Genomic DNA, 25,676 nt, shown 5'->3' on the forward strand with positions numbered 1-25,676 from the left:
GCGCAGCCATAGCCAGAGGCACACCGGCTAACCATATCAACTCTTCTTATATACCCTTTCTATTCCATCAGTCAAATATATATTCATAAATTATATATATTCAAACATTTCTTTGAATTGATTTACATGTTCCAGGAACTTTTTAGCATAGTCCCTCATCTGATCTGCCTTTTTAGAGCATGTGCAGTAATCTTGGATGTGGTTTTGAGGGTTGTGTGTTACCCCCCACAATGATCCCCTGTTCCGTGGTTTCAGCACGTGACAGTTATTGATAGTCAAAGTGTCAGTAGCAGGGGTTCTCGTCACACTCATTACTCAAATGTTATCTGACCATGCAGACGGTTTAGCTATTTCAGTTATTGTAAGTTAACCACAAGAACTCTAAATCAACATCATCTACTTCACAAACATGTCTGAGTTATTTTAATTATTGCCAGTTAGGTAAGAAAATAAAAGCATTAGTTATTATTTCACAAATATAGCTACTTCTGCAAAAGTTAACATTATATCATAATGCACAGCAAATAGCATCCACTTTAATATTTGCAAAAGCCAAAACTATAATATGTGTTAATTACATTTCCCTGCCTGCCGAATCGGAACTACCCCCACCAGGTAGGACCCGGGTTCCACCCACTGCCACCCCAGAAGCACCCGGGTATGCATAGGAAGCTGGCCAAACCGTTGGCCCAAAACTGGGTCCCACTCCCCTACCCTGGGCTGCCTAGGGTGGGGGAGAGGGGAGGGGCAGACGGGAAAGCCAGGCTCCTGCCCACCACCTCATTCCCCTTTTGCTGCGGCACGGACTACCGCCCTCAACCTGAGCAGCATAGACAGGACAGAAGAGGGAAGCAGCTTGGATGCCCCCTCCCACTGCGGGAGCCAGGCTCTTGACATCTCTGCCCTGGTGAGACAGAGTAGAGATCCGTCCTGAATTAGGTGAAGTGTGTGACAACAGTGAAAAGTCAAACGGCCAAAGCTGAAAGAAAAACTCGCATGCCGAGACAGCAAGGAGACAGAGAAAGAAAAACAGAAAAGACCACGAGGTCAATTTGCCCCAACCTAGAAATTCCTTTGATAAAGAAGAACTGGTGCTAAGTGTCATGCAAGATGAATATGTATGAACTTATTGTGAAACTGTATGCATATGCATTTGGAAGGGAGATAAAAGGAGGTCTGAAATCTTCAGGGGTACGCATGCCCTTTTGGGGAGGCTTGCGTCCGGCGCGCGTCGTAATAAAAGCATACCGGGCTTTACAACTTTTACAAGTTGTGAGGTTTCTTCTTTTCTCCGCAAAACACTGGACCGTGGGCAGCGCAGGGGCCCCACCTCCACCCTTACTGGCAGAGGGTTTCGTTCTCACCGCCCACCATGACGGTCACAGCTGCATCGCCCACAAGAGGTAGTCATCCCCTGGGGTGGGCTGGTCCCTGCTCCCAGCCCCTCCCTGCAGCAGTAGCAAAGGCAGTGGGGCTACTGTGGGCAGCTCAGGTGGGGCTGGGGAGGTCACCACCAATGGCGGTGGTGGTCAGGATTGTAACAAAGGTAGCAGAGCCAGGGCCGGAGCTACCCCTGGCAGCACGGGCAGTGTGGAGCTCCACCCCCAACCTCGCCTCCACCCACGATGGCAGTGCCCACACAAGCCACCCCGGTAGCACTCCTCTCGGGACCCACATCCCTAACTCCTACGTGGGCAGCATAGAAGGGTCCCAGGGGCAGGAGGTGGATTGGGCTATGATCATGTTTGTGCATCTGGGCAGCTCCACCTGGTAAAGGCTGCAAAAGGACCAGCGGCAAATGCAAAGGAGCGGGTTGAGGCGGTGCCAGCGGCAGCGGTGGCTGCAAAGGGATGGGTTGCGGCTGCAACAGACGTGGTGGTGCACTGGGAGCCACTCTCGCAGGTCCCTGATTCCCCAGTCCCCTCAAACTCAGAGCTATCAATAAACTTAAGTCTAATATATCTGGATCTCTGACACAGATTTTGCTCTCCAGGGGCTCTTTACACTGTTTCTCCTCTTTCTCTTTCTTTCCTTTTGTTATAAATGATCAAATTGATAGCCAAATTTATGAAAAATTTAACAACGATTTATTGGGTCAATTACAAAAAATAGAATTTTGAGCAACCACCACAATCAAGGCAGCGTCAGTCCTGGGAACGGGCACTGGGTGAAACCAGAGGTTCGTCCGACAGAGTGACAGCTTCCCCTCAAAGGTTCACACTGAGTGTTTCCAGCGTCCAGTTTATATACAGTTTATTCTGCCTGAGGCAAAGATGACCACATCTTTCTATTCACTTCTTCGAATGTAAATCCATTTCCATACATATGTTGAAATAGACAAAGACGGTCCCCAGTCTGCAGACAGAAGTCTAGGTACACAGGGGAGGTTTGCTTTCACATGTAATAAGTTGGTATCGGTCCCTGAGTACCCAGATGCAATCAGGACGTGTCTGAATCTAGTGAAATTCTTGGGACACAGCAATTAATCACCGGCCAGGAAGGCCCCGGTGTTATCTCCCAGGTGCTGGAGACAACAAAGTGATCAAGTGATCGTTGATGGTCCAGGAAGGTCCCATTCAGACATTAAACAGGCCTGATGCTATCTTGAGCTGCCAGGAATTAGTTACAATCTGAATAGAACTCCCTTCCTGGCTGGGGAGGTTAAAACATTACTTCTACAATATTTTATCTACAGTATTTTATACCCACACATATCTGTTTAAACAGCATGAATTAACTACATTACATATCACACTTTCAAAACCTTAACAGGCTGCTGCTCCACCAGAGTTTAATTTGATTCATAACATTTTCGCTAGTCTGGGCGGTTTATAAGGAGTAAAAATAATTCTGAATACAAAACTTCCCGCCATCTTTGTTCATGGCAGAGAATAGACAGAAGTTGAGATACCATAATGTTTTCCAGGGTTCCATATTATGGCCAAGCCTTTCCTCCCTCCAAATTATGTAAAGGTCAAGGCTGAGTAGACAGCCTAATTAATTCTTGGCTTTCAAGAGATGTCTTAGAGCCAGTCAATGCCCCCTAATGTCATAATGCCAAACCTAAGGCAGAATTATCAGGAATTTCTTCATCTTTTGAAAGCCCCCACCCCATATTCTATTTTAGGCAGGGGAAGGAAAAGAAAAATAACACTTCCAAGAGCATGTGTTGAACCCACCACCTTGAAGTGTCAAGTCAAATTCCTAACTCTGTGCACCATCCGTTTTAGATCAGCATGAGCAGGCTACTGCAGTCTAGGAAGCACTGGTCCAGAGTGCCCTCCTCCCCCCCATCTCTTTCCACAAAACCAAGATGGCAGCTGCTATGTGGCTCACTGTGGCTCAGCTGAGCCACTGTGGGGAGGAATGTCTTCCTACACGCAACAAGGAGACCAAAACGGTGCAGCGCGGATTACGAAAAACCGAGCCAAACCAGGTTAAACTCTGACTGGAGAGGGCGAAGGAAAAAAAGAGAGGAAAAAACCCCAGTTCCCTGAGTCGGGAGTAGAACTGGCATACCTGAGGTTGTGATGCTGTGTAGCTAGTGCTGGGCACCGCCACTAGAGCCAGGTATTTCTTGCTGCACTATAAAACTCTTGTCTCAGAACCAAGCATGGTTCAGCACCCCAACTCCCTCCCTCCTTTTCCACAAGCTGAGCCGAGCTGGGGTTAACCTGTGATTCCCTAGGCAAAAACACAGAGGGGAGAAAAGCCTTGAGGAGCCTGAAGTGGGACCTCCAGGGCCCCTCCCTGTGCTGAGGTGAACCTTCAAAGACTGAACAAACAAATGACCTCCTAAGACCACAACCAAAAGGATCCCACAAAAAGGTCATATTCCAGTCCCCAAAACATGTCTATTTCTGGAAAAAACAAAAATTACTAGCACAATTACCAAAAATGAATTGCTTTTATATTACCTTCTGCTTCTGTGTGGGATTGGGACTCACAGAGCCTCTCAGATTAAATGAGCCTTGCTTGGTCTTATCCTATGCAAGCTGTTACAGCTCCAGAGCTCAGTCCCCAAGGGGACTGGGTGCTAGAAGCCAGCTCGCTCTCAGACCAAGGCCGCGGGACAGCCCTAGCAAGCAGGGAATATTCAGCTCTTAGTGATTAGGCAGCTCTTGTGATTTCAGCTTTGCTTGCTAGGTAGCTTTTCCCTTGGCCTAAGGCTCCAGCAGACGGTAGAGAGAGGAGAAGCAGAAGACGCTGGCTGTTCCACGAGTATGGCTTTATTGGAGGGTCCGTGAAGGGTCTCAGCTCTTCTTCTTCCAGGTTAGTAGGGGTACAGTATGCTACTTTTATACCCTTGGCCGGGATCCAATCCTGACCAATGGCAAAGGTGTTAGAGTGACCATAAGTGACCAATAGTAGGGTTAACAAGATATTGCCTTACATGGCTATAGGGATAAGGTACAAGGCGGATGTCCCTGGAGACAGGAAACTTGTTTGCCGCTGTGTCAGCATTCTATTCTCCAAGGGGCCCTGGCTAAACCTGAGGGGTTTACTACATCAGATTGCCACAGGAAACTCCTAAAAGGTGCTGGCAGAAGAGCTTCCAGCAGAATATAACTTGATTCAGAGATGTTCCATAGGATCCCGGAGGTCTTGTCTGGTGGTGCCAAAACTGTTGCCTGGAATAAAACACAGATCTTTTCCAAACAGTGTTAAAATTCTAATATAAAATCAAATCTTTAATTGAAAGCCTTCAAGGGGCACAATATGGTGATATGCACATGTGATACAGTATTTCTACAATTTTTATAAGGTTAGTTGATTCGTATACCTATCAAATATTGTCCAATTAGAAAAGCATTTGGTTAGGTAATTTTCCCCCAGGTACTGCCCCATTGAAATTGGTCCAGGGGCTTCTTTGCCCCATTTCTTGCTGCATCTTCTCAGATTCTGGTTGGAAAACAAATGTCCTTGTTGTAGGTTCTCTTCTTGAAAATAAGATTAAACAGTATTTCAGGATTGTGTTAGAAGGCTAGCTTATTGTTCTAAAATGTAGGGGGAAAGGGTAGGAAAATGCTAGAAGCTACAACCATGTATTAGCAGTCTACAAAGCTAAAAATATATTTAAAAATATAATAGAAAACTAAAAATCTTTAGACATCAGTTGCTTTCCAGTTCTTCTTCCTACAGAATAAGCACTGTGGGGTTCCATAGGTGTTATGAATGGAGATGGGAGAGCTTACACAAGTCCTGCCTTTGTCTCAGATTTCTGGCAGTAGCTCTGTTTGAGGCGGCCTGTGCCCCAGATGTCTCTCGTTTGCAAGTTCTTAAAAATGGCCAATTAGGTCTATTACAAAATGGATTATTTATTGAATAGACACAAGATCAACAAACATAAAACTTTAACCAGACTACTTACTACACAGGATAAAACAAAAGAAACACTACTTGTAGGTTCATAAGACAGTGCATGATAATAAAGGTACCTATGTTACAGCTAGCGAAAAAATAGTATCGATTAGGAGCCAATGTAACTTACCAACAAATTATAGTGGTGTACAGAAGTCTCCTTTCACTCAATTTCCAGAAGAGTAACTCGAGGCTGACATCTCGACTTTAAGGAGAACTTCCCACACACTCAGAGAGTGTGTAAGAGATTTCTGATTTTATGAAAGTTATAGTGGTCTTTTATAGTTTGTATAAGTGTTGTGTCTGTCAGTCACGAATCTTTGCTTATCCTTTCCCCTGAATTCGGGGCAGGATGTTTATTCCTGGCTAAAGATGTTTTTCAGCCGAGATAATTCACCACAAGGCAAGCTATTCTGGCTTGACTGAGCCATGGGGGGAAAACAGATAAGCTTTTGCTGTATCAGGGGTGAAAGTTCCTGTCACAATAGGCCAGTGGTTTTTAAAGAATAAGCATGGTATTAGCCCACCAGGTGCAAACGATTTTTCATCTCACAACATTTCCCTCCCTTGAGGATTTTGAAGCTAATCTTCCCTTCAAGCCTTCATAAGCCTCACTTTGGTTTTTTACTAACATCATATAAGTTCCTCATGTTGCATTAGCAATCAGTTTTTATGCAGCTTAAAGCAAGTATCCTAATCACAATTATTACTGTGATCACAATTATACTTTGCAAGAATGAGGTCAACCAACCTATCAGAGAAAATCCAAGTCTTTAAATATTTTATTCAACCATTTACTTTCTAATCCTGCCCTTAATTCTCTGCAAGATGCAGCAACCAATTTTATCCTCTCTATCTGATCATCCAATTTATCAGTCACATTTAGAATGTACACACAAGAAGTATTGTTTAAATTCACATAACCACATATTCCATGTTTGTGTAACAGCAATAGATCTAAAGCCAGTCTTGCAATTGTTCCTTTATTGCAGTAAACCCTTGTTATAGATCGAGTGAGAGCCTTTAGACCAGCCCTGCCTTCGGTTCAGATTTTTGGCAGCAGCTTTACTTAGGTGACCTGCACCTAAATCACTCTGGCTTACAAGTTCTCAAGAATGGCTGATCAGGTGTATTAAAAAATTAGTTATTTCTTGAATAGACAGAAGATTAACAGACAAAAGGCCTTAAACAGAGTTACTTACTACACAAGTTAAAAACAAAGAACTACTAGTAGATTGCATAAAACAGTGCACAACATAAGGGTACCTATATTACAGCTAGCAAATAAATAGTAAAGATTAGGAGTCAATGTAACTTACCACCAATTGATGATGGGGTACACATATAGAGTCCTTTCATTCAACCTCCGGAAAAGTAACCTCGATGTAGGTGTCCCAAATTCAGGGAAAAGCCCCACACTTTTCCAGGGAATGTGCAGAAGACATCTGCTTTGTGAAAGTTTTGTGTAGCTTTTATAGTTTGTAAAGTGAAGTGTCTGTCAGTCAGAAATTCAAGCTTATCTTCCTTCAATCTCGCTCTCAAGGCAAGCTATTTATTGTCAACTGGGAATGCCACCTTCAGGGCACCAGAAATAACTCATTAGCAGACAGATGTCCTGATTGTGTTATTTCACCAATTAGCAAATTCATGTGGGGGGGGAGATGCCCTGAGCTATCCCACCAGCTGACAGGCAGAACAGATAAACCCTCCTGTGGTAGGGGAACATCCTGCTACAACCCCAATTGAGTTGTATTCACTAAAGTTTCCATTTGTAGAGTCAAAATTTGTATGACTAGTCTGTTCCTAAAGGTAGATATTTAAAGAGTAAAGATGGATTCTAAAATCCATCCCACTATAGTTCCCATACTGGGATGTTTCCAAGTTTCATCACATTTGACTTTCCTCCATAGTCAGGTTCCCAAGGGTGACTCCTTCCACAAGGGACATAATGTTAATTCTCTCAGTGTCCATTGCACTCTTGATTCTCCCAAGGGCAAATGTGTGGTCCAATTTCCATTACTTCCTACCCATACTGTTTGTCCTAATGATTTTACTGTGTCCTGCTGACAGTCTAGATCTCTCCAAGTCTCGTTGTTTGTTAGGTGAGACCAGGTGTCATTAAGAAAGGTAGAATAATTTCTACAAACACATCCCAACCTTAGAGCCTGGGCCACAGTCGTAAGCTGCTGTACCTCAGGATTCCTACTAGCACAAGTGTATATTTGAGTGCAATTCCACTTTTCCTTAGTCCTTGGATCCTTTTGCCTTGAACTTATTAAATCAAGATATTTTATACCTACCTGTAAGGGGTCCTTTGGGAGGCCTGGACTCGCTTCCCAGTCTAGACACCACTGAACTGGCTGGATATATTCCCATTGTCCTGTTTGAGGTTTATTCCATACTTCTGGTATTTGACATCCCCAAGGTGTATTAGTGCAATCTGTCAGCCGATAAATAGTTCCTGAAATTATTTTCAGATCCGAATTTGAGATATTGCAATTCTCAAGAGTATCATTCTTATGTGTCCATTTTATTCTCCTTCTATCCCTGTCCAATTGGCATGGGTACTATTTCCTTCCCACATGTGTTCCCATATTTTTGTCAGATTGCTGACTAAGACACCCCACAGAACTGGATTTTCTGCAGAGGTTGGTATTGGTAATCAACCTGTTACAAAACTCTAAGAAAAAACCAAGTAATACAAATTCCCCCCAATGAGAAATAAAATAGAAAACTTCCCAGTGTTAGTTAATCTTGTTTCCTTCATATTTTCATGCATAAAGGATTATCCATCAGTTCACAATACGTGATTGTTTTACCCATGTGTGATGAACCCAGTGCTTGAATCCTTCTACCTTGAGTGCAGTGTAGGTGTTATGGATAAGAGTTTGTAATTGCTTACAAAATCGCCGGCAAGAGTATGAGCAAAAGTCAGATTTAATATTAAGCAACAAAGCATGACAAGTTCATTGGCAAGACTGACTCTATTACTTACAAGACAGCTAAGGCACAACAAAGGAAAACAAGCAACAACAAAACCAAACAAAATCTAGGCAATCAAACCACAAATGAACTGAGAACTATCTAGGGGGCTGTGTGTGGGTGTGGGGGGCTGTGTGTGTCAAAAGAGTATGGGCAAGGATAAAAAGGAACATGGCCTAAAAATCTAATAACAGTCAAACTTAGCAGTACTTTAACTTAACTTACACCTTAAGCCTAACAACTTAACATAGGAAAAACACTTAACTTATACCTAACTTTAACTTAATTTATAGCTTAACTGTAACCATCTAACAGAGGAATAACGCTTAACAGCAGTTAACCTAACTTATAACTTTGAAGTTATACGTAGCAACTCAGCAGAAGGACACTTAGCAACATTTAGCTTATAAGTTGTTTAACAACTTAGCAACAACACTTAGAAGCATTTAAGTAATTTTATAACTATAACTTAACCTTACTGACAGGCCTAACTTACTTGGATATCTGAGGTACTTAAACATCTAAGAAAGCAGTATTTCTCTCAGCTTTGCTATAGCATATGCACAGGGGGATGCACCCAGGCAGAACCAGTCAGTGCAAGGAAGGTACCTGTGAAAAATTGCCCTCAGATGTCAGTGAAATACTCACTTCGGATCCTTTTGCATCTCCCAATGGGTGAAGCATCTGGCCTCGAAAAATGAGGATATTGGCCCAGCATACATTTTTTTTCGGTGGTCCTCCAAGTATAGCAAACCTGAGGGTTTCCTGGCTCTGAGAGGTGTCCCACTCAGAGGGAGGTTGCTGGTCAGAGCCTGCTGCATTCCAGGAGAGCTCAAAGGGGCTCCTTTTCGACCGCTGTTTCTAGGGTTGCAAGAGAGTGGGCTGTAGTTGTAACAATGTTTTATCCTGGCCATAGTTTGAGTCGTCGCTTTCTTTGAAAGTGTGAGAACAGCAATGTGTGTTGGTTTAAAGACAAATTTAGGAGAAAAACACTCTGGAAATGAGTGTTTCCGCTAAAGAAAAGGTTTCCGACAATCCCTTAGCACCAATTAAAAAAAAATAAATAAATTAGTGGATGAAAGTGGAAAAACCAACCGTTTATTGACAGAGTCCCCACACAGCACAGGAAAAAAAGATGAATAAATGCTAGATATTGAATTTTCAGAACGTACTCACACACACACCAGAATGAAAAACCCCAAAATGCCAGGGAAAGAAAAAAACCCACAATGTCTGGCCATATGGTGGGGAGAAAAAAAATGGCACCAGCTGCAGTCTCAGGGAAGGAAAAAAACCCAAAGGGCTCACACAGCAGCTCAGGCAAAACAGATGAGAACCTGGTGAATCTCTGGTGTGGGTGCCCTCTTCACAGCAGATGAAGCTGGTGGATTTGGTGTCCTTTCTCTTGTTGGTTTGGCTGTTCCAAGGTCTGGGGCCTGGTCAGAGCGGCCCCTCACTGTCCCACCAGTCCCCAGATGATTCATCTCCTGTCAATTGTTCTCTCTGATCTCAGATCAAAACCAAACTGAACAGTTCAAGGAAAAAAAAAAACCTGCTGAAGGACTGCCATCGCAGTCTCCAAGGTCAGGGAAAGGGAAAAAACATTCTTGCCTAAGCTAGTGCCACATGGCACCACAGACACCTGAGAGTGAGGCTTTGAAAAAAAGCCCACCTAAGAGCCCTAAGGCTTCCCCCTTCCCTGGACCCACCTTAAAGCTATAGCAACCATTTCTGAGCATAGAGCAGACCACTCCAAGACATTCCACCCCTTATTCCATGTTGTCTGCTTAATGCCCAAATTAATACACTTCACCTCTAAACACACACATCTATACATATATCCATATAACTATATACAAATAGTGGCAGTGACATTCAGCAAGCAGTGGTACGTAGGCATTCCAACATTACAAACTGTTCGCACCCAAAATCTAATCCCCCTGAGGTACACAATGTGTTTCCCTGTCCCTCTGCATTACCCACCAAGTGCAACCAGGTCCCTGAGCAAAGAAAACCCCACAGATGGGTTTGTCTTTACTCGGGGCAGAATTAATTTAAACATTGTTCCCTAACAAACCTCTGACATGAACTACTGGAACCTTGTCTCCATCTGCTGTATGCAGGGATTTGGATTAGGCAGGGCCTGCTCAGTTAGTGGAGCCAACCAGGTGGCCTTTGCTAAATGCATCTCCCAGTTTCTGAAAGTCCCCCAGCCCAGTGCCTTCAAGGTGGTTTTTAGTAGTCGGTTGCACCACTCAACTTTCCCAGCAGCTGGTGCATGATAAGGAATATGGTACACCCACTCAATGCCATGTTCCCTAGCCCAGGTGTTGATAAGGCTGTTCTTGAAATGAGTCCTCTTGTCAGACTCAATTCTCTCATGGGTATCATGCCTCCAAAGGACTTGCTTTTCAAGGCCCAAGATGATGTTCTGGGAAGTAGCATGAGGCACAGGGTAGGTCTCCAACCATCCAGTGGTGGTTTCTACTGTTGTGAGCATGTAACACTTGCCTTGGAGGGTTTGGGGCAGTGTGATGTAATGTCCCAGGCCTCCCCATACTTATACTTGGACCATTTTCCCTCATACCATAGGGGTTTCACTCACTTGGCTTACTTGATTGCAGCGCACATCTCACAGTCATGGATAACCTGGGAGATACTGTCCATGGTCAAATCCACCCCTTGGTCTCGTGCCCACTTATAGGTGGCATCTCTGCTCTGATGGCCTGAGGCATCATGGGCCCATTGAGCTAGGAACAACTCTCCCTTGTGTTGCCAATCCAAACCTATCTGTGACACGTCTATTTTTCCAGCCTAATCTACCTACTCATTGTTTTGGTGCTCCTCATTAGCCTGACTCTTGGGAACATAAGCATTTACATGACAAACCTTCACAGGTATCTTATCTACCCAGGCAGTGATGTCTTACCACTCTTCAGCAGCCCAGGTTGGTTTTCCTCTACATTGGCCTTTTTCCAGCTTCCCAGCCACCCCCACAGAGCATTGGCTACCACCCATGAGTTAGGTTAGAGGTAGAGCTTTGGCCACTTCTCTCTTTCAGCAATGTCCAAGGCCAACTGGACTGCTTTGAGTTCAGCAAGTTGGCTTGATCCACCTTCTCCTTCAGTAGCTTCTGCAACCTGCCATGTGGGGCTCCATACAGCTGCTTTCCACTTTTGGTTCATTGCTACGATGTGACAGGAACCGTCAGTGAAAAGAGCGCAGTTTCTTCTTGTGGCAGTTGGTTGTACAGTGGTGCTTCCTCAGCCCGTGTCACCTGTTCCTGCTCCTCTTTGTCAGTCAAACCAAAGTTTTCACCTTCAGGCGAATTTGTAATTATTTTCAAAATCCCAGGGCAGTTTGGGTTTCCAGTACGGGCACACTGTGTGATGAGGGCAATCAATTTACTCCATGAGGTCTCAGTGGCATCAGAGCCTAAGAGCCTCAAAGCTCCCCCCTCCCCCAGACCCACCTTAAAGCTACAGCAACCATTTCAGGGCATAGAGAAGATGGTCAGGGAATAGGAAACCATCCCAAGACAGAATGTTATGCCATTCAGGCAAGAAGAATATTTTCCAAGGCTGGTCATAAGGAAAACAGGAGCTTGTTCGCAATTCCTGGGAGCAGACAGTATTTCTGATAAGCTCAGAAAGGGCTGAGCTCAGGTGCTGTTTTCAAGGCCAAAGCCTAACAAGCATTTCTGAGATCACACTGCAGCCTAGAAAGGAGGAGGGGGAGGAAGAATGCCCCACTACAGTAGGTTACCAAGAGGACTTTATATGGTCCCTTCCACTTCTCCTGGATTGGTCAAAAATTCCAGGTTCTGATGCACACCATATCTCCTGGTTGGAAAGGATGTACATGCAAGTCTAGTTCTAATGATCTGCTGATAACAATGTGCCTTTTAAGACTTAAAAGAGTTAGTCCCAGTGGTATTAAATATTAATTGCAGCAAAACTTTTGCGACTTCCCTTGGCTTGTTGGTGCAACATGGGAAAGCTTTTGGCCATCCAGAAAAAGTATCTACCAATACCAAAATGTACCAGTCCCCATTCTGCCTGGGCAGTTCTGCAAAATCAATTTGGCAATAATCACCTGGTGAATTCCCCTGTTTTACTAGCCCCGAAGGCAACTTTCTTCCTTTCTTGGGATTGTCTTGCAAACAAATCCCATATTTTTCAATAACGGATCTATTAATTTCTGTCATTTTTGTGCTTATTATATTCCTTGGTAAACTAGTTACCATATTCTTTATTTCCTAATGTGTTTCCTGATGTTTCAGTTCGGTTATCTTATACATTAATTGTGGAGGTACAATTACCTGCCCACATGAGGTTACCAATCATCTGCTGGGATTTTCTGTAGCTTCTAATGATGGGGCTAACTGCCTGTCCTGAGTACTGTAATTTGGTTTTTGTTCCAGGACATTCAACTTTTTGCTAGGTATTAATGCAAGGATACCTTGTTCAGTAACGTCGTTAGCTGTTTTGTTAGCTAACTGATTCCTTGTATTAAATGGGGAGTCTCCAAACTGATGGGCTTTACAAGGGCATCAGGGCCACTTCTTTTGGCTTCTGCACACCCTGTAGTAGTTGACTAATTTCTTCTTTGTACTCAGTAGGAGACCTCTGTGCTGATAACAATCCCTGTTCCTTCCATATGGCTCCACATGCATGTATTATTCCAAAAACATATTTTAAATTGTTCCAGATGTTTATCCTGTTTCCTTCTGTGATTTCTAGCCCTCAGTGTAAGGTCATTAAGTCTGCTTTTTGTGTGGATGTGTTAAAAGGTAAAGCCTGGGCTTCTGTTACCTGGGTTGAGATTCCCACTGCATACCTAGCTGCCCATCTTCCATTTTGTACCACGTTACTCCCACCAGTGTACAGGTCCAGTTCCAGGTCGTGGATGGGATCACTCTTGAGATATGGTCTGCCAGAACACACTTGTTCAATGATTATCAGGCAGTCATGGCACAAAGGTCTCTGGGCTTCTTCTGAAGCCTGAAGAAACATGGCTGGGTTCAAAGTAGTGGTTACCTTAAGCTCAACACTGTATTGCTCCAATAGGGCAACTTGGTATTTCAGCATCCTGCTGGCTATATCCAATGTCTTCCTTTTTGTTCCAAACCAGTTGTTACCATGTGGGGCTCATTTCAGCTTTTGTGCTTCCTGGATTCAAATCTCTGCAGCTACCACTGCTCTCAAGTATCCGGGACATCCTTTACTCGCATTTTTCAGTTGTTGGGAAAAGCACCTCAAATGCTGTGCCAGTACCCCTAGTGCCAGGTGCATCCTTTCATGCAAAAATAACTCAAATGGTTTGGTTCAGTCTGGGAGTCCTAGTACAGGGGTTGCTATTTAGGGTCTTTTTAGGGATTTAAAGGCCCTCTGACTATCAGGAGTCCATACCAAGTATTTTTCAGTGCAGGATCATACAAGGGCTTCATCAGTACCCCATAATTGGCTATCCATAAATGACACCATCTGGCCATACCTAAGAAGGCTTGTAGAACTCATAGTCCTTTGCTCCAGAGTGTGGCAAATGGCTTCTTTTCAGCTGCTTCCCAAGCTTCTTTTTCCCTGCAAGATCTCAAAACCAAGATATATTACTGCTTCTTTGTCTATTTATGCCATTTGCTTTGACACCCTCTATCCAGATTATCCCAAGAAATTTAACAGGCTTTCAGTAGCATCGAGGCACTTCCTTTCAGTCTTGGTTGCTGGAAGAATATCACCTACACATTATGGTAAAGTTCTGTCTAGATTTTCCACCTTTCCAATTTCTTTTGCCAACTGATTGCCAAATATAGTGGGGCTCTTTTGAAGCCCCGGAGTACCACAGTCCATGTTAGTTGCATCTTCCATCCAGCGTTTGGATTCTCCCACTCAAAAGCAAACAATTTCTAACTATCTGGGTCAAGAAGTACTATAGAAAAAGGCATCCTTAAAATTGAGCACTGTGAACCATTTGTAGTCCTCTTTCAGTGCTGTCAAGACTGTGTACAGATTAACTGCTACTGGATGAATATCAGGTACTATTTTATTAATGGCCCTTACCAAATCAATAGTCCCCATTTTGCTTTTTAACTTGCATATTGATATATTATATTCTGATTCACACTCTTTCCATAACCCGTATTCTAAAAATTTTTCTATAAGCTTCTCCAACTTTTTCCTTGCCTCCTTCTTAATAGGATATTGTTTTCACATTACTGGTCTGGCCTCAGGTTTGAGAGTAATCTGCAGAAAGTGAAGGGAGACGAGCACACCCTAGCGATGATCTTTGTCTCCGATTTATTGATCCAGCTTACACACTTTTATAGTAGTGTTAATTAAGCTCATACATATTGCAAAACCCGAGCTCACCATTGGTTACAGACTACATGCCAACCCCTCCTTTGTTGTTAATACCTGTGGTTTCTTGTTGAGGCTAATACTTCTTTTCCTCACCCTGCTGTTGACTTGTTATTGAGCACCCTTCAAGGACTCCATGTTTTCCACCATGTTTTTCTCATCACTTAGCCAAGGACACGGTGTTTATTGTTTTTAAGGAAAAAGCCTGAGAACTTGCTGCTTACAGCTGCCTTTTACTTTTTAACCAGCTGTATATGATCATGGCCTTTTTCTATAAGCCATGTCTGAACAAAACTCTCCAACAGTAATCCTCACTGATTTGGCCACATTTGATCATCCAGGCATCTCAGTTGCCCATGCCAGTAGAGTTACAGCATTCTCTACCTCCTCTGGGAATTCTTCTACCTCATTTAATTCCTGTAACATAAAAATTTTTGCCTCAATGGCTTTTGATTTAGGTATTTGAATTTGTATTTCCTCATCCTGGAAAGTTATTTGAGCATTCAATTTTCCCAATAAATCTCTCCCCAACAAGGGGATTGAACATTCAGGCTTATACAAGAATTGGTGTGTCCCCCACCATTTTCTTAATTTAAATAGGAATGGTTGTATAAAAGGCCTGTTCTCTTTCCTCTGTGTCACACCCACAACACTTACCGGTTCAAAGCTAAATTTTCCTCTGCATGTATTCAGTACCGAATAAGCTGCTCCTGTATCAATTTTAAAATTTACATTTTCATTCCTGAGCAATAATATAACTAGAGGCTCAGCTGAGGATAACCCCCTTGATCCCCTTCAGGGAAATTCTTCATCTTTGCTTAAGGTCATGAGCTTGATGGTTTGAAGAGCCAGATTTTGGTTTCCTGTCTGATTTCCCCTGACCTTTTCCAATATCCCCCTTCTTTACAAATTGCCAGTGTACTTCAACCACCAATTATTACAATACTAAATGTCAAAGTATACTTCATCTACCAACTATTACAATACTCAACTAATTGTTTCTGAGTGAAGGGTACTGTCTTAGGTATGGTTTGTTATCCCATATCATTTGGGGGGGGGGTGTTGTTCTGTTTTTTCTTGTTTCTGAGGTGGCTACTGCCCCCTCTCCCCCTCCCCGTTCATCTTCCCTGGCTCTGGGAGTATCAAGATGAGTGGGGAGTCAGGCCCGGGTTTTGGGAGAGAGATGAGGGCGGAGCCAGGGGCAGCCCCTTCCTTCCGGGCAGGCTGTTCGGCTGGCCATGCAGCTGGTATCTCTGACCAGGGATACTGCTGCTTCTGTGGGTTTTCCCTGTTTCTTTTTGTTTCTTTTGCTTCGGCGCTGTGACTTGGCTTGCCGGCTTACTTCTCTGCTGCTCTGCTGTTGGGAAGCCCAGAGCCAGTGCAAGCCATGCCAGCACCCAAGAACACCCTCATTTCCTGCTGGGGGCTGCTCCCCTCCACTCAGCCCGGACCCAGGGGCCAGCCAGCGCCACTGAGAAATCCTGAGGAGCCTCTCCCTGTCGTGTTCAGGAGCCAGGCTGCCACTGCCCAACCCCTGCCGTTTCTCTGTCACTGCTCCGGGATTTTTGCTACACTGTAGCCTTCATCCCTTGCCTGCTGGGACGCTCCACAGTTTCAGCTACAGCTGCGGAGATTCTGATACATCTCATCTAGCACTCTGGGATTTTTCTCGTTCCGGCCATTCCAGCTTGCTGCTTCCGAGGTTTTCTGCTACAGCTCCTTTTACCATCCAGAGAGGGCACGAGGATCGGCTGCCCCTGTGTGTTTGTAAAGGAAGCCCCTTTCCCATCCCTTCTGCTGGCACGCCCACCATTGTCTATGTGAGAGATGGCCAAACCCGCGCCACAGTCCTCCTCTGCAGCTGTGAGAGAATCATCGCACCCCCCTGCCCGGCTGGGGAGCCACCAGCGCCTCTGCCGGCTGTGACCAGAATTACACCAGAGGGGAAGGTGCTTGGCAGCCAAGACAAGGCTGTTAATGGGTTTCTGGTTTTGTTTGTTGTTGCTGCCATTGTTGTTTTTGTTTGCCTTCTTATACATACTAGTAAAGAATAGTAAAGAAATGTTCTTTCTTTTCTCATCTTTACCTGAAAGCCCCTTATTGAAGTCGGAGGGAGAGACGACCCACCTTGCATTGGTCAGCCATCGACTCCACTTTATTCATCAATCAGGCACCTTTTATAACAGTGTTAATTCACTTCATGCATATTGCAAAATCTGAGCTCACAACAGGTCAGAGATAACATACCAACTCCACCTTATGTTTCCAATACCAAGATTTGGGTTCTCAAAATTATTCTTGCTTTCCCAAAACAGCCAAAGATAGAACATCCACTTGTTATGAGAACGCTGTCTGAGAACTCTGATGTGCAAGGCTCTCAAGGCCTTCATGTTTGTCACTTTTACCTGTAGTTAAAAATAACCTGAGAACCTCTGCTGTTCACAGAAACAGGCTGTGAGAACCTGCTCCTCAGAGCTGCCTTCTAGGCCATCCCTGAAAAAATCTCCAACAGCCCCTTCATTTCAAAATTATAATAATTTGGAGTGAAGGGAGTCATATTTTCCATTCCAAGGGAGGGTCCTGCTTTCCTTGGCAGACACCTGTCTTTCAAACCAAGACAAGTCCTCCCACAAATTTCCCCAATGTTTTAAGATGCATCTCAGGGGGTATTTTTCCAGAATGCCCCCTCTTCACTCAATGATCCATTCCCCATTTGAACCATGTGGTATTCCAAACCCATTACTATTCAGCAGCTCCTAGAAGAAACCTTCCCTGTTCCCACCTTAGGTACCTTTAAACTTAACCCTGTGAAGCTTTTGTTTCACCTTATGCGTAGGTTAACACCTTCAAAGTAAATAATGCCTTTTTCTTACCAGGGGTCTTGCTCTGATTACCTTTGGCCCAGGGATTGCATGTTCTCCCCAACAATATGTCAGTGCCAGCAGGAGGTCCTGCGATCCCTCAGATCAGTTGAAATCCAAGAGTAGGCCCTATCCGAGGTTGCCAAAACTCTTACCAAAAATCAGTAGAAAAAACCTCCTTAACACCAACGTAGCATTAAGAAGCAGGAATTCTTTATTAGGCTGGATGCACAAGGGAATATCTCCTCTGAAAATTGTGCATGCTGAGTACAGAAAATGCTTCTGTTTATATACTGTATTTTACATACATATTCATTGATTTTCCTGGAATAAACACACATATGATAACCATTTCCCTAAAATCATTAACATATGTTCCCTCCCCATTACGCACACATTCTTCTGTCCTGGGGGTCTCTTTGGTGGTTTCTGGTGGTCAGCAACCCCAAAATCATACCTGACCACCTGGTGAACTGGTAAAAGTTGGCACAACTGGGCTGGTTGCTTTCCAGCTTTATTTCCTACAGAATAAACATTGTGCAGTTCCATAGACCAGTGAGTTTTGAAGAATAAGCATTGTATTAACCCACCAGCTGCAAACAATTTTTCAACTGGCAACCTTAGCTTTCTCAGTAGTTGTTGATGCTGATTTTGTGCTTTTAAAATTCTCTCCTCCAAGCACACACATTGAAGTACCCAGTTCTCCTGCCTTTACAAAAAAAAAAAAAAAAAAAAAAAAAAAAAAGAAAATTTTTATTGAAATATCAAAGCCTGTGTCCAACATGTGCCTGTGTGTAATGTATACACACCTACACTCACACAGTGCATGTTACTGTTTCATCCAGTGGGGGCAGAAAGGAAGAAAAGAATGTAAACATGAAGAAATAGAGAAATTAGTAGGACATATAGTGATATAGTGCAGGTGTTGCTTATCCCTGTGGCAGAATGAATGGCAATGATGCATCTTCCAGCTTCTAATTTGATAAAAGGCGGGAAGTAGACTAATGGACAAGATTAGAGGAGATGCTCATTTTTTTTTTAACTCTTTCTTCATAACTGTGTGCAGTGTTTTGTTTGATGGTTTGTTTGGGAGGTTTATGGGTTTTTTTCTTTCCCTTCAGTACAAGAGTGGTTATTTATCATATCCCTAATCAAGACATGGTGTCTTGGTTTGAAAAAACAGGTGTCTGCTAAGGAAGGCAGGAACCTTCCTTGAAATGGAAAATGTAAACCCTCTCCCTCAGAATTATAGTTTTTAAATTAAAGGGCTCTCAGGCAAAGATATGGGAAGAGGAATAGCACTTCTTTACTAGAGTCAGAATATGACCTGACACCCTGTTAGTCAGTGTGTTGATAGCAGTCTGATTAAATGGTGGCTGCAGTCCTCCTGGAGTGACAGATGTTGTTCTGTTGAAGCAGTGATCCTGTAGAAGGGCGTAGTTTTCCTCTGAAGGTCCGGTGGTGGTGTAGATGGGCCTGGTCTTCCTCTGGAAATCCAGTGGAGAAGAAAGCTGCTCCTCTTGGAATCCAGTGGGGAAAGGCTCCTTCTGGTATTCCAAAATCTCAGATTATATCCATGTAGGAATGCTTGGCTCCTCCCCCTTGGCAGAGCTTCTCACAATGGGATGATGTAATTTTATCAGTCATGCAGTGATACTCAGTGGCCCATTAACAGACAATATCTCCCCAGAGGGAGGATTGGCTGTGGAAAAGATAAAGAACACTTCCCAATTAGCAGTTATTAAGATAACTGCCCCACCTCTAACAGATGGGAAATTGAATACACACATATCTTACAACCCAGGACACATGGCTTAGTAGCTTTTTGTGCAAACTTTAAATACTGACATGGGTACAATATCTCAGTGTAATTAAGCTATATTAATTTGACAGCTCATTCTGCGGCGGACAGAGGAGACAATCACTGTAATAATACAGTTTAAACTTTCCCTGACTCTTGCCTTTTTTCTTGTTTTTTTTTCTTTTAGGTGAAACATGGAACCCATTGAAGTTGCATTATCAATTGCGAAATGTCCGTGAACGGTTAGCGAAAAATCTAGTAGAAAAAGGTGTACTGACCACAGAAAAACAAAACTTCCTTCTTTTTGACATGACTACACACCCTCTCACCAACAACAATATCAAGCAGCGCCTCATTAAGAAGGTTCAAGAAGCAGTTCTTGACAAATGGGTGAATGACCCTCACCGCATGGAGAAGCGCTTGCTAGCACTTGTTTATTTAGCCCATGCCTCAGATGTTCTGGAGAACGCTTTTGCCCCCCTTCTGGATGAGCAGTATGATTTAGCCACAAAGAGAGTGCGGCAGCTTCTAGATTTAGACCCTGAGGTTGAATGTATGAAAGCCAACATGAATGAGGTTCTATGGGCTGTTGTAGCAGCTTTCACAAAATAACTGCATTCAGACCAAAGTGTTCTCTCTTCTTTCATGTAAACCCATTGTTTCTCTTTAATATTATTGACTATTCATGTTTTCTGTAAATTGTACCTTCTCACATGATGAATCAACTCTTGTTTAAAAGAAATCATGTGGTGAATTCCCTCCTTCTCTATCTGTATACAGGATTCTGCTGGTACAAGAGACCTTCCCATTTAAAAACAACAGAAAAAAGAAAATGTACTGCCATATTGGCATTCTAATTCCTATTCAGTTTTGAGCTATCTGAAATACTTTGTTTAGTGTATTTTTCATCTTACTGTTATTGAAGTGGTTTAACATGGAAAATACCTCAAAAAGGAAATGTGCAGGCAGTTGGATCACTAGTCTCAGCTGACACAGATGTGTGCATGCATCAGTGCTTCTGCAGTACAGCTCCTAACAGATTGAAGAAGGGCCTGTTAAAATTACCAAAGCTTCATGGTGAAGTATCTGTCAGAACATTTTATATACAGATGTTGTTTCAATTATATCTAACAAAATTAACAGCAAAAATGCCATTAAGCAGCTTTTTCAATAGTTCCTGTAAAATTACCCATAAATTTTACTTTTCAATAAAGTCTCTTGCATACTTATGTTTACATTAAAATGATATCTGAGTCATAAGGCTAGTGTTGAAAGGCCCAGTTTTCTCATAAACCCATTTTGGGATGGGATGCATTCCATTATATTGTATATATAGTTCAAATTGTAAATTAACAACTGTCCCATCTTAGTATTTTGCAAGTTTTACACCTGGTGCCCCTGATTTGCCATCAGCCATTTGATGGAAAAAAAGGCCTCCTATAAAGAGCATGTATGTGAAAGCTGTTTGGTTCCAGTGTCTACATTTTGCCATCCAGGTATTCTAAGTCTCTGCACTGTCTTTGAGAATTACTGTATAAAATGAGACCACTTTCCATCATCATATCATCATTTGTAATTTTTTTTCTTCTCTACTTTTCCCCTTCTCTATGGAAGAAACTTGTGGCCAGCACAATTCTTGACTGCAGCTTTTATGTTTGTTTGTACACAAATTATTTGTCTAAAACTTCTCAATCTATTTTACACTTTAAAAACAAAAAGTTCTAGTAGGTGTTGCATTTAAATGGTTAGCAAGTAATGACTGCAGCTCAGATTATTAAAATTTCTCTAATGGAATGCTGTGCTATATAATATTTTTTTATATAAAATTATGCTGATTAGCACACTATTGTAAATATATATATATATATATATATATATATAAGAGTTTGTCTTTTAAAAAATGAATTGTCTTTTTGCCACTGCTTGTTGTCTCCCATTTGTTTCACAGTGCAAATATGCATTGAACAAATTATGCATCAATCTATGTATCTTTTTCCTTATAACAATGAAGATTTATGGCGGGGCTTACAGGTGTCTAGAAACTTTTTTTTGTTAATATTCAGAGTAAGAATACTAGATGGTATATAACTTGAGGGTTGAAATTTAGGAGATCCCTTAATCTGTATACTAGCTTTTTACCTGCAGCAAATTAACTATGATCTTAAAAGTGCCTGAAACAGAGCAAGCATGCAATTTTTTTGTTGTTGTTGCTAATTAGAAAGGTTTTATTGCTTAACTGAAAGCTTTAGTTAATATTCTTCTTAGAAAGAGAGAGTTTATATTAAGTAGATCAAACTGACATAATCAGCAGTGTCACTCAGATCTGCAGGATTCGTGGCTGGGTCAGACTGAGTTAACTTGTGAGTGTTCAGTTGTGTCTGCCATAGGTAGGCCTCCTCTATCTTGAGGAGAACTCTACAGCGTCATCTGTGACTGGACTTTCAAATTTGCATTCAGTTTTAAATAATTTAAATGCTTAGGTAGTTGACTTGAAAATACAACTTAAATTCATCATACCTATAGAACCTTTTTTAAAATAAAGATTTAAAAACTATAGTCCTTAACTTTTAGTGGCACATTGTTCTTTCAGGTCTTGAATTACGTTTCTTTATAAAAATTAAAGTATAATGTAAGGTATTTCAAACTTTGGTATACAAATAAAATATAAACAGTGTTTTCCTAGCTGTAAGATGCTGTGTTTAAAACTTTGATGAGCTTGGGCATGAACTTTGGACATTTTCTTTCAAACATTTTCAAAATGTGGTTAAGTCAAGGAAAAATGAAAGTTGCTGTGTTACGTTTGTGAAAAATGAGGTTCGCTCTCCTTGTAAAATTTAAAAGTGTAATAAAGGACAATAGGATTCAAAAATAAAGCTAAGTTTAATGGCCGGGTGCTTGGCATTCCACCAAGAGCACACCTGCTATTTCAGAGACACCCTTTACATACCTTTTCTATTGCATCAGCCTACTTCATATTCATAAACAAGTATGCATATTTAAACTTTTCCCCAAACTAGTTTACATGTTCCAAGAACTGCTTAGCATGGTGTTTTGCGGAGATAAGCAAAACTCCACAACTTTGGTGAAAGGTGTAAAGCCGGTATGTTTATTACAGCACTGGATGCATGTGGGAATTGTTCCCCTAAAATGACATGCGTTCCCCTAAAATGACATGCGTACCTCTGGGAACTCCAGATCTCCTTTTATCTCCCTCTCAAATACATATGCATGCAATTTCACAATAGGTGCATACGTATTCATTCTACTGATTTCGAGTGACACATGCCACTAAATCTTGAGAATGAACTCCTGGGTCAGGTTGCCCTGCTCTGTCTGCCCCCCTCCTCTCCCCTTATCTCTTGTCCTTCGGCTGAAGCAGTCCCTGCAAGCACAGGCCCTTTGCGAGAACAGGCAGACTAAACAGCAAGCTACAGACTTAACTCAAAGATGTAAATTCCACCTAAATCAAAATGGATTTCTACCCTGGAAATTTTCCACTCTGCCTCAGTGGGTCCTCCTCAGGTCTGCCTTTTTAGTGCATGTGCATTTCTTGGTGAAATAAACAGGGCCAGGAGACTTCTTCTCCTTTTTAATGCCTTTATTAAAAGTGATCAGCTCAGGATTGGGCAGCTCGGCAGGGCTGCAGTCCCCGTCGCGTCTCCCAGGGCGATTCAGAGGAGGAGGATATGCACAGCTCTGTCCACTAGGGGCAGAGCCGGGGGATCCAGTCCTCGTGGGAGCCTCTAGGGCGTGATGTCCCCGTCAGATGTTGCTTTGTCAGTGCGATCCCCCTCAGTCACGGCGTTGGGGGCGACTCCCATGGTCAGGGCGAGAGGGACTCCGCATCTCTGCAGGCTCAGCACTTGGCTCCTCATGTCCAGACATCACTTTAGTCTCTCAATTCTTATTTGGCTCGTTGTTTTTGGGGTTTTCTCTGTGGGTTTCGAGTTGTGGTCTCACAAAACATTCTGGTCTGTGGAGTCACTTTGCATAACCCCCCCCACCCTCTCAGGTGTCTTCCCTATGTTGGAAGAGCGCGCTGCCTCGGGGAAGGGCCATCCACCCCACCCAGCCAGACCTTTTACTAATACAAAAGAGGAGATAAGCCTCAACGACCCGGTATTACAATAACAAAGCACTAAGAACCCTGGCAGAGACAGATCTGGCTGCGTCCCTGTAACTCTTTCTCACAAAAAAAAATATTAATCGAATTTTTGTTCATAACAGTCCCCCCTCTTTTTCTTTGATCGAGCTTAAATTCTTAAGCTCACATCAACTCACTTTTTTTGTTTTGAATCTACTATAAATCTCTTGTGCACTTTGGTAATCATGGTTACTTAACCTTATTACTTTTCTTGATTTTTTTCAGGTTGGTTTGTACAGCCAATACTGTTTTACTAAAACAGATAAATAAGCATAGTAAAAAGAGCAATCCTCCAAGTCTACACACCGTGAGAAATACCACCTTTTCCCATACATTTCTTCTGAAAATCTCTAAGTTCTTCCACCCACTGGGATCAAGTGTAGGAGTTTGATCTTGATTATTTACACATGCTAATCCTTTTATTTTGTTTGAAATGTCCCTAATAATTGAATTCTTTATTTTTAATATTGCCTGGAGCCGGATGACTTTGTTCAACACAGATTTTGGGATCCGAACTTGGCTTTTACAATTTTGGATTCTCTCAATTTCTATTTCACTTTCTCGGTTTTGTTTAATTTCTCCCAAATCATTATATATAGGAACTCCCAAACTTGATCCAGTTTCTTTGGGTAATAAGAAAATTGGTTTTATCACCCTAGCAATGCAGTTGCCAGATGAAATCAAACTGAGGGGTTTAGAGCTCCCCTGAAATGTGTTCCAAAAGGGGTTTATCTCTTTTCCAGTACACTCATATAAATACTTGTAACAAACAATTCTTACCATTTTCACCATTTCTTTGCTTTTTACTAGATCTGCTGAGCTTGTTTCAGCAGCATCACATTCAAAGCAAAACCAGGCTATCTCTATAGGGCACTCTCCTAGGAGTGGCTGCCTAAAAGTGGCAGTATTCTGGGCTATCCAATACACTCTCTTATTTTTCTGATAAAGGACCAATTGGGAGGGGTTAACAAAATCAGGGTTAGAAATTATGTGGACTTTCGACAAGGAGCGCACTTCCTCTTCATAGCGGGGTTGGTAGCCTTCACTGCACGCTCTCCTGGGCTCCCCTGAGTGCCACTAGCAATCAGAGCCAGCATTACTACCCTTCCCAAGAGTCCGGTATGGGTCATCTTGCACAGCCTGCCCACCCGGCCTTGCCTCTTGGGGAATTTTTTACTGAGAAGAAGCTTCCAAGCTCTTTAGAGTCCCTTCTACCCGCTTCTCTGGTTAAGCCTCTCTTGGTCTGTTCCCTACAAATTTTAGTTTCTCCCCCAGGGGAGTTTTCTGTAGAGGATTAACCGGGAGTCTTTGGAAATATATATTGGGGAACTTAAACCAGAATTACTTATTTACAGCCTTAAAATTTTTACTAACATAATTTACACAAAAGAATTTTGAAACATTTTAAGCAATATTAGAACTCTGATACTAATTTTTCCTATACAGTTCAGTCTTTTTGACTCTTCCTCTTGAGAGTCAACTTTAAATCCCAGTATACTCAGGTGAATTAACTTGTGATGTGGATGAATCCTTATTCAGTGCCCGGAGGTGAGTGGTGTAGACTCTGGCCCAATGCCAGAGGGAAAAACTGGGAGTCTGGTCCAATGCCAGAATGCCAGAGGGAAAAAAAACTGATGTTGAATCTTGGTCTATTGCCAGGGGGTGAGAGTGACTAACGCAGTTTACACAAAACAGTCTTGAAACATTTTACTAATGTCTTTCCATACAGTTCAGTCTTTTTGACTCTTCCTTTTAAGAGTGAACTTTAAATCCTTTGGTCCTTTTATCACAGTATACTCAGGTGATTTAGTTTGTGTAGCAGATTAATCTTGTCCAGCGCCAGGGAGTGAGAGTGGTGTGGGCTCTGGCCCAATGCCAGAGGGAAAGGCTGATGTTGTTTCTGGTCCTGTACCTGGGGGTGAGACTGGCCCTTTTATTCTTGTAATATGAGTCCAACCTTTTTCTTTGGTCTGCACAGCTGAATTAGTGATCAGGAGCACCTGGAAGGGGCCTTCAAATTTAGGCATTAGTGTTCCCGTATTCCATGATTTTATCAAAACCCAATCTCCTGGGCTAATGTTGTGAACTTTTGTGTCAAGAGGGCAAGTTTGAGGAAGGTATCCTTCCTTTCGAAGTCCTTCCAGAGTTCTTCCAATTATTTCCAAATACTT

General features: G+C 42.6%; 1 protein-coding gene across 1 annotated transcript in view; it reads left to right on the forward strand.

Annotated features, from left to right (window-relative positions):
• The window catches only part of LOC141726976 (Golgi phosphoprotein 3-like), a 200,415-nt gene extending 177,954 nt beyond the window's left edge, over positions 1-22,461 (forward strand). Inside the window, exon 4 of the mRNA XM_074532138.1 lies at positions 19,549-22,461. Coding sequence (XP_074388239.1) covers positions 19,549-19,973 — 425 coding nt within the window. The 3' untranslated portion in view covers positions 19,974-22,461. The remainder of the gene's footprint in view (positions 1-19,548) is intronic.
• Positions 22,462-25,676: the final 3,215 nt, after the last annotated feature.

Source organism: Zonotrichia albicollis, chromosome W, assembly GCF_047830755.1.
Source record: "Zonotrichia albicollis isolate bZonAlb1 chromosome W, bZonAlb1.hap1, whole genome shotgun sequence".
NCBI classification, from domain to species: Eukaryota; Metazoa; Chordata; class Aves; order Passeriformes; family Passerellidae; genus Zonotrichia; species Zonotrichia albicollis.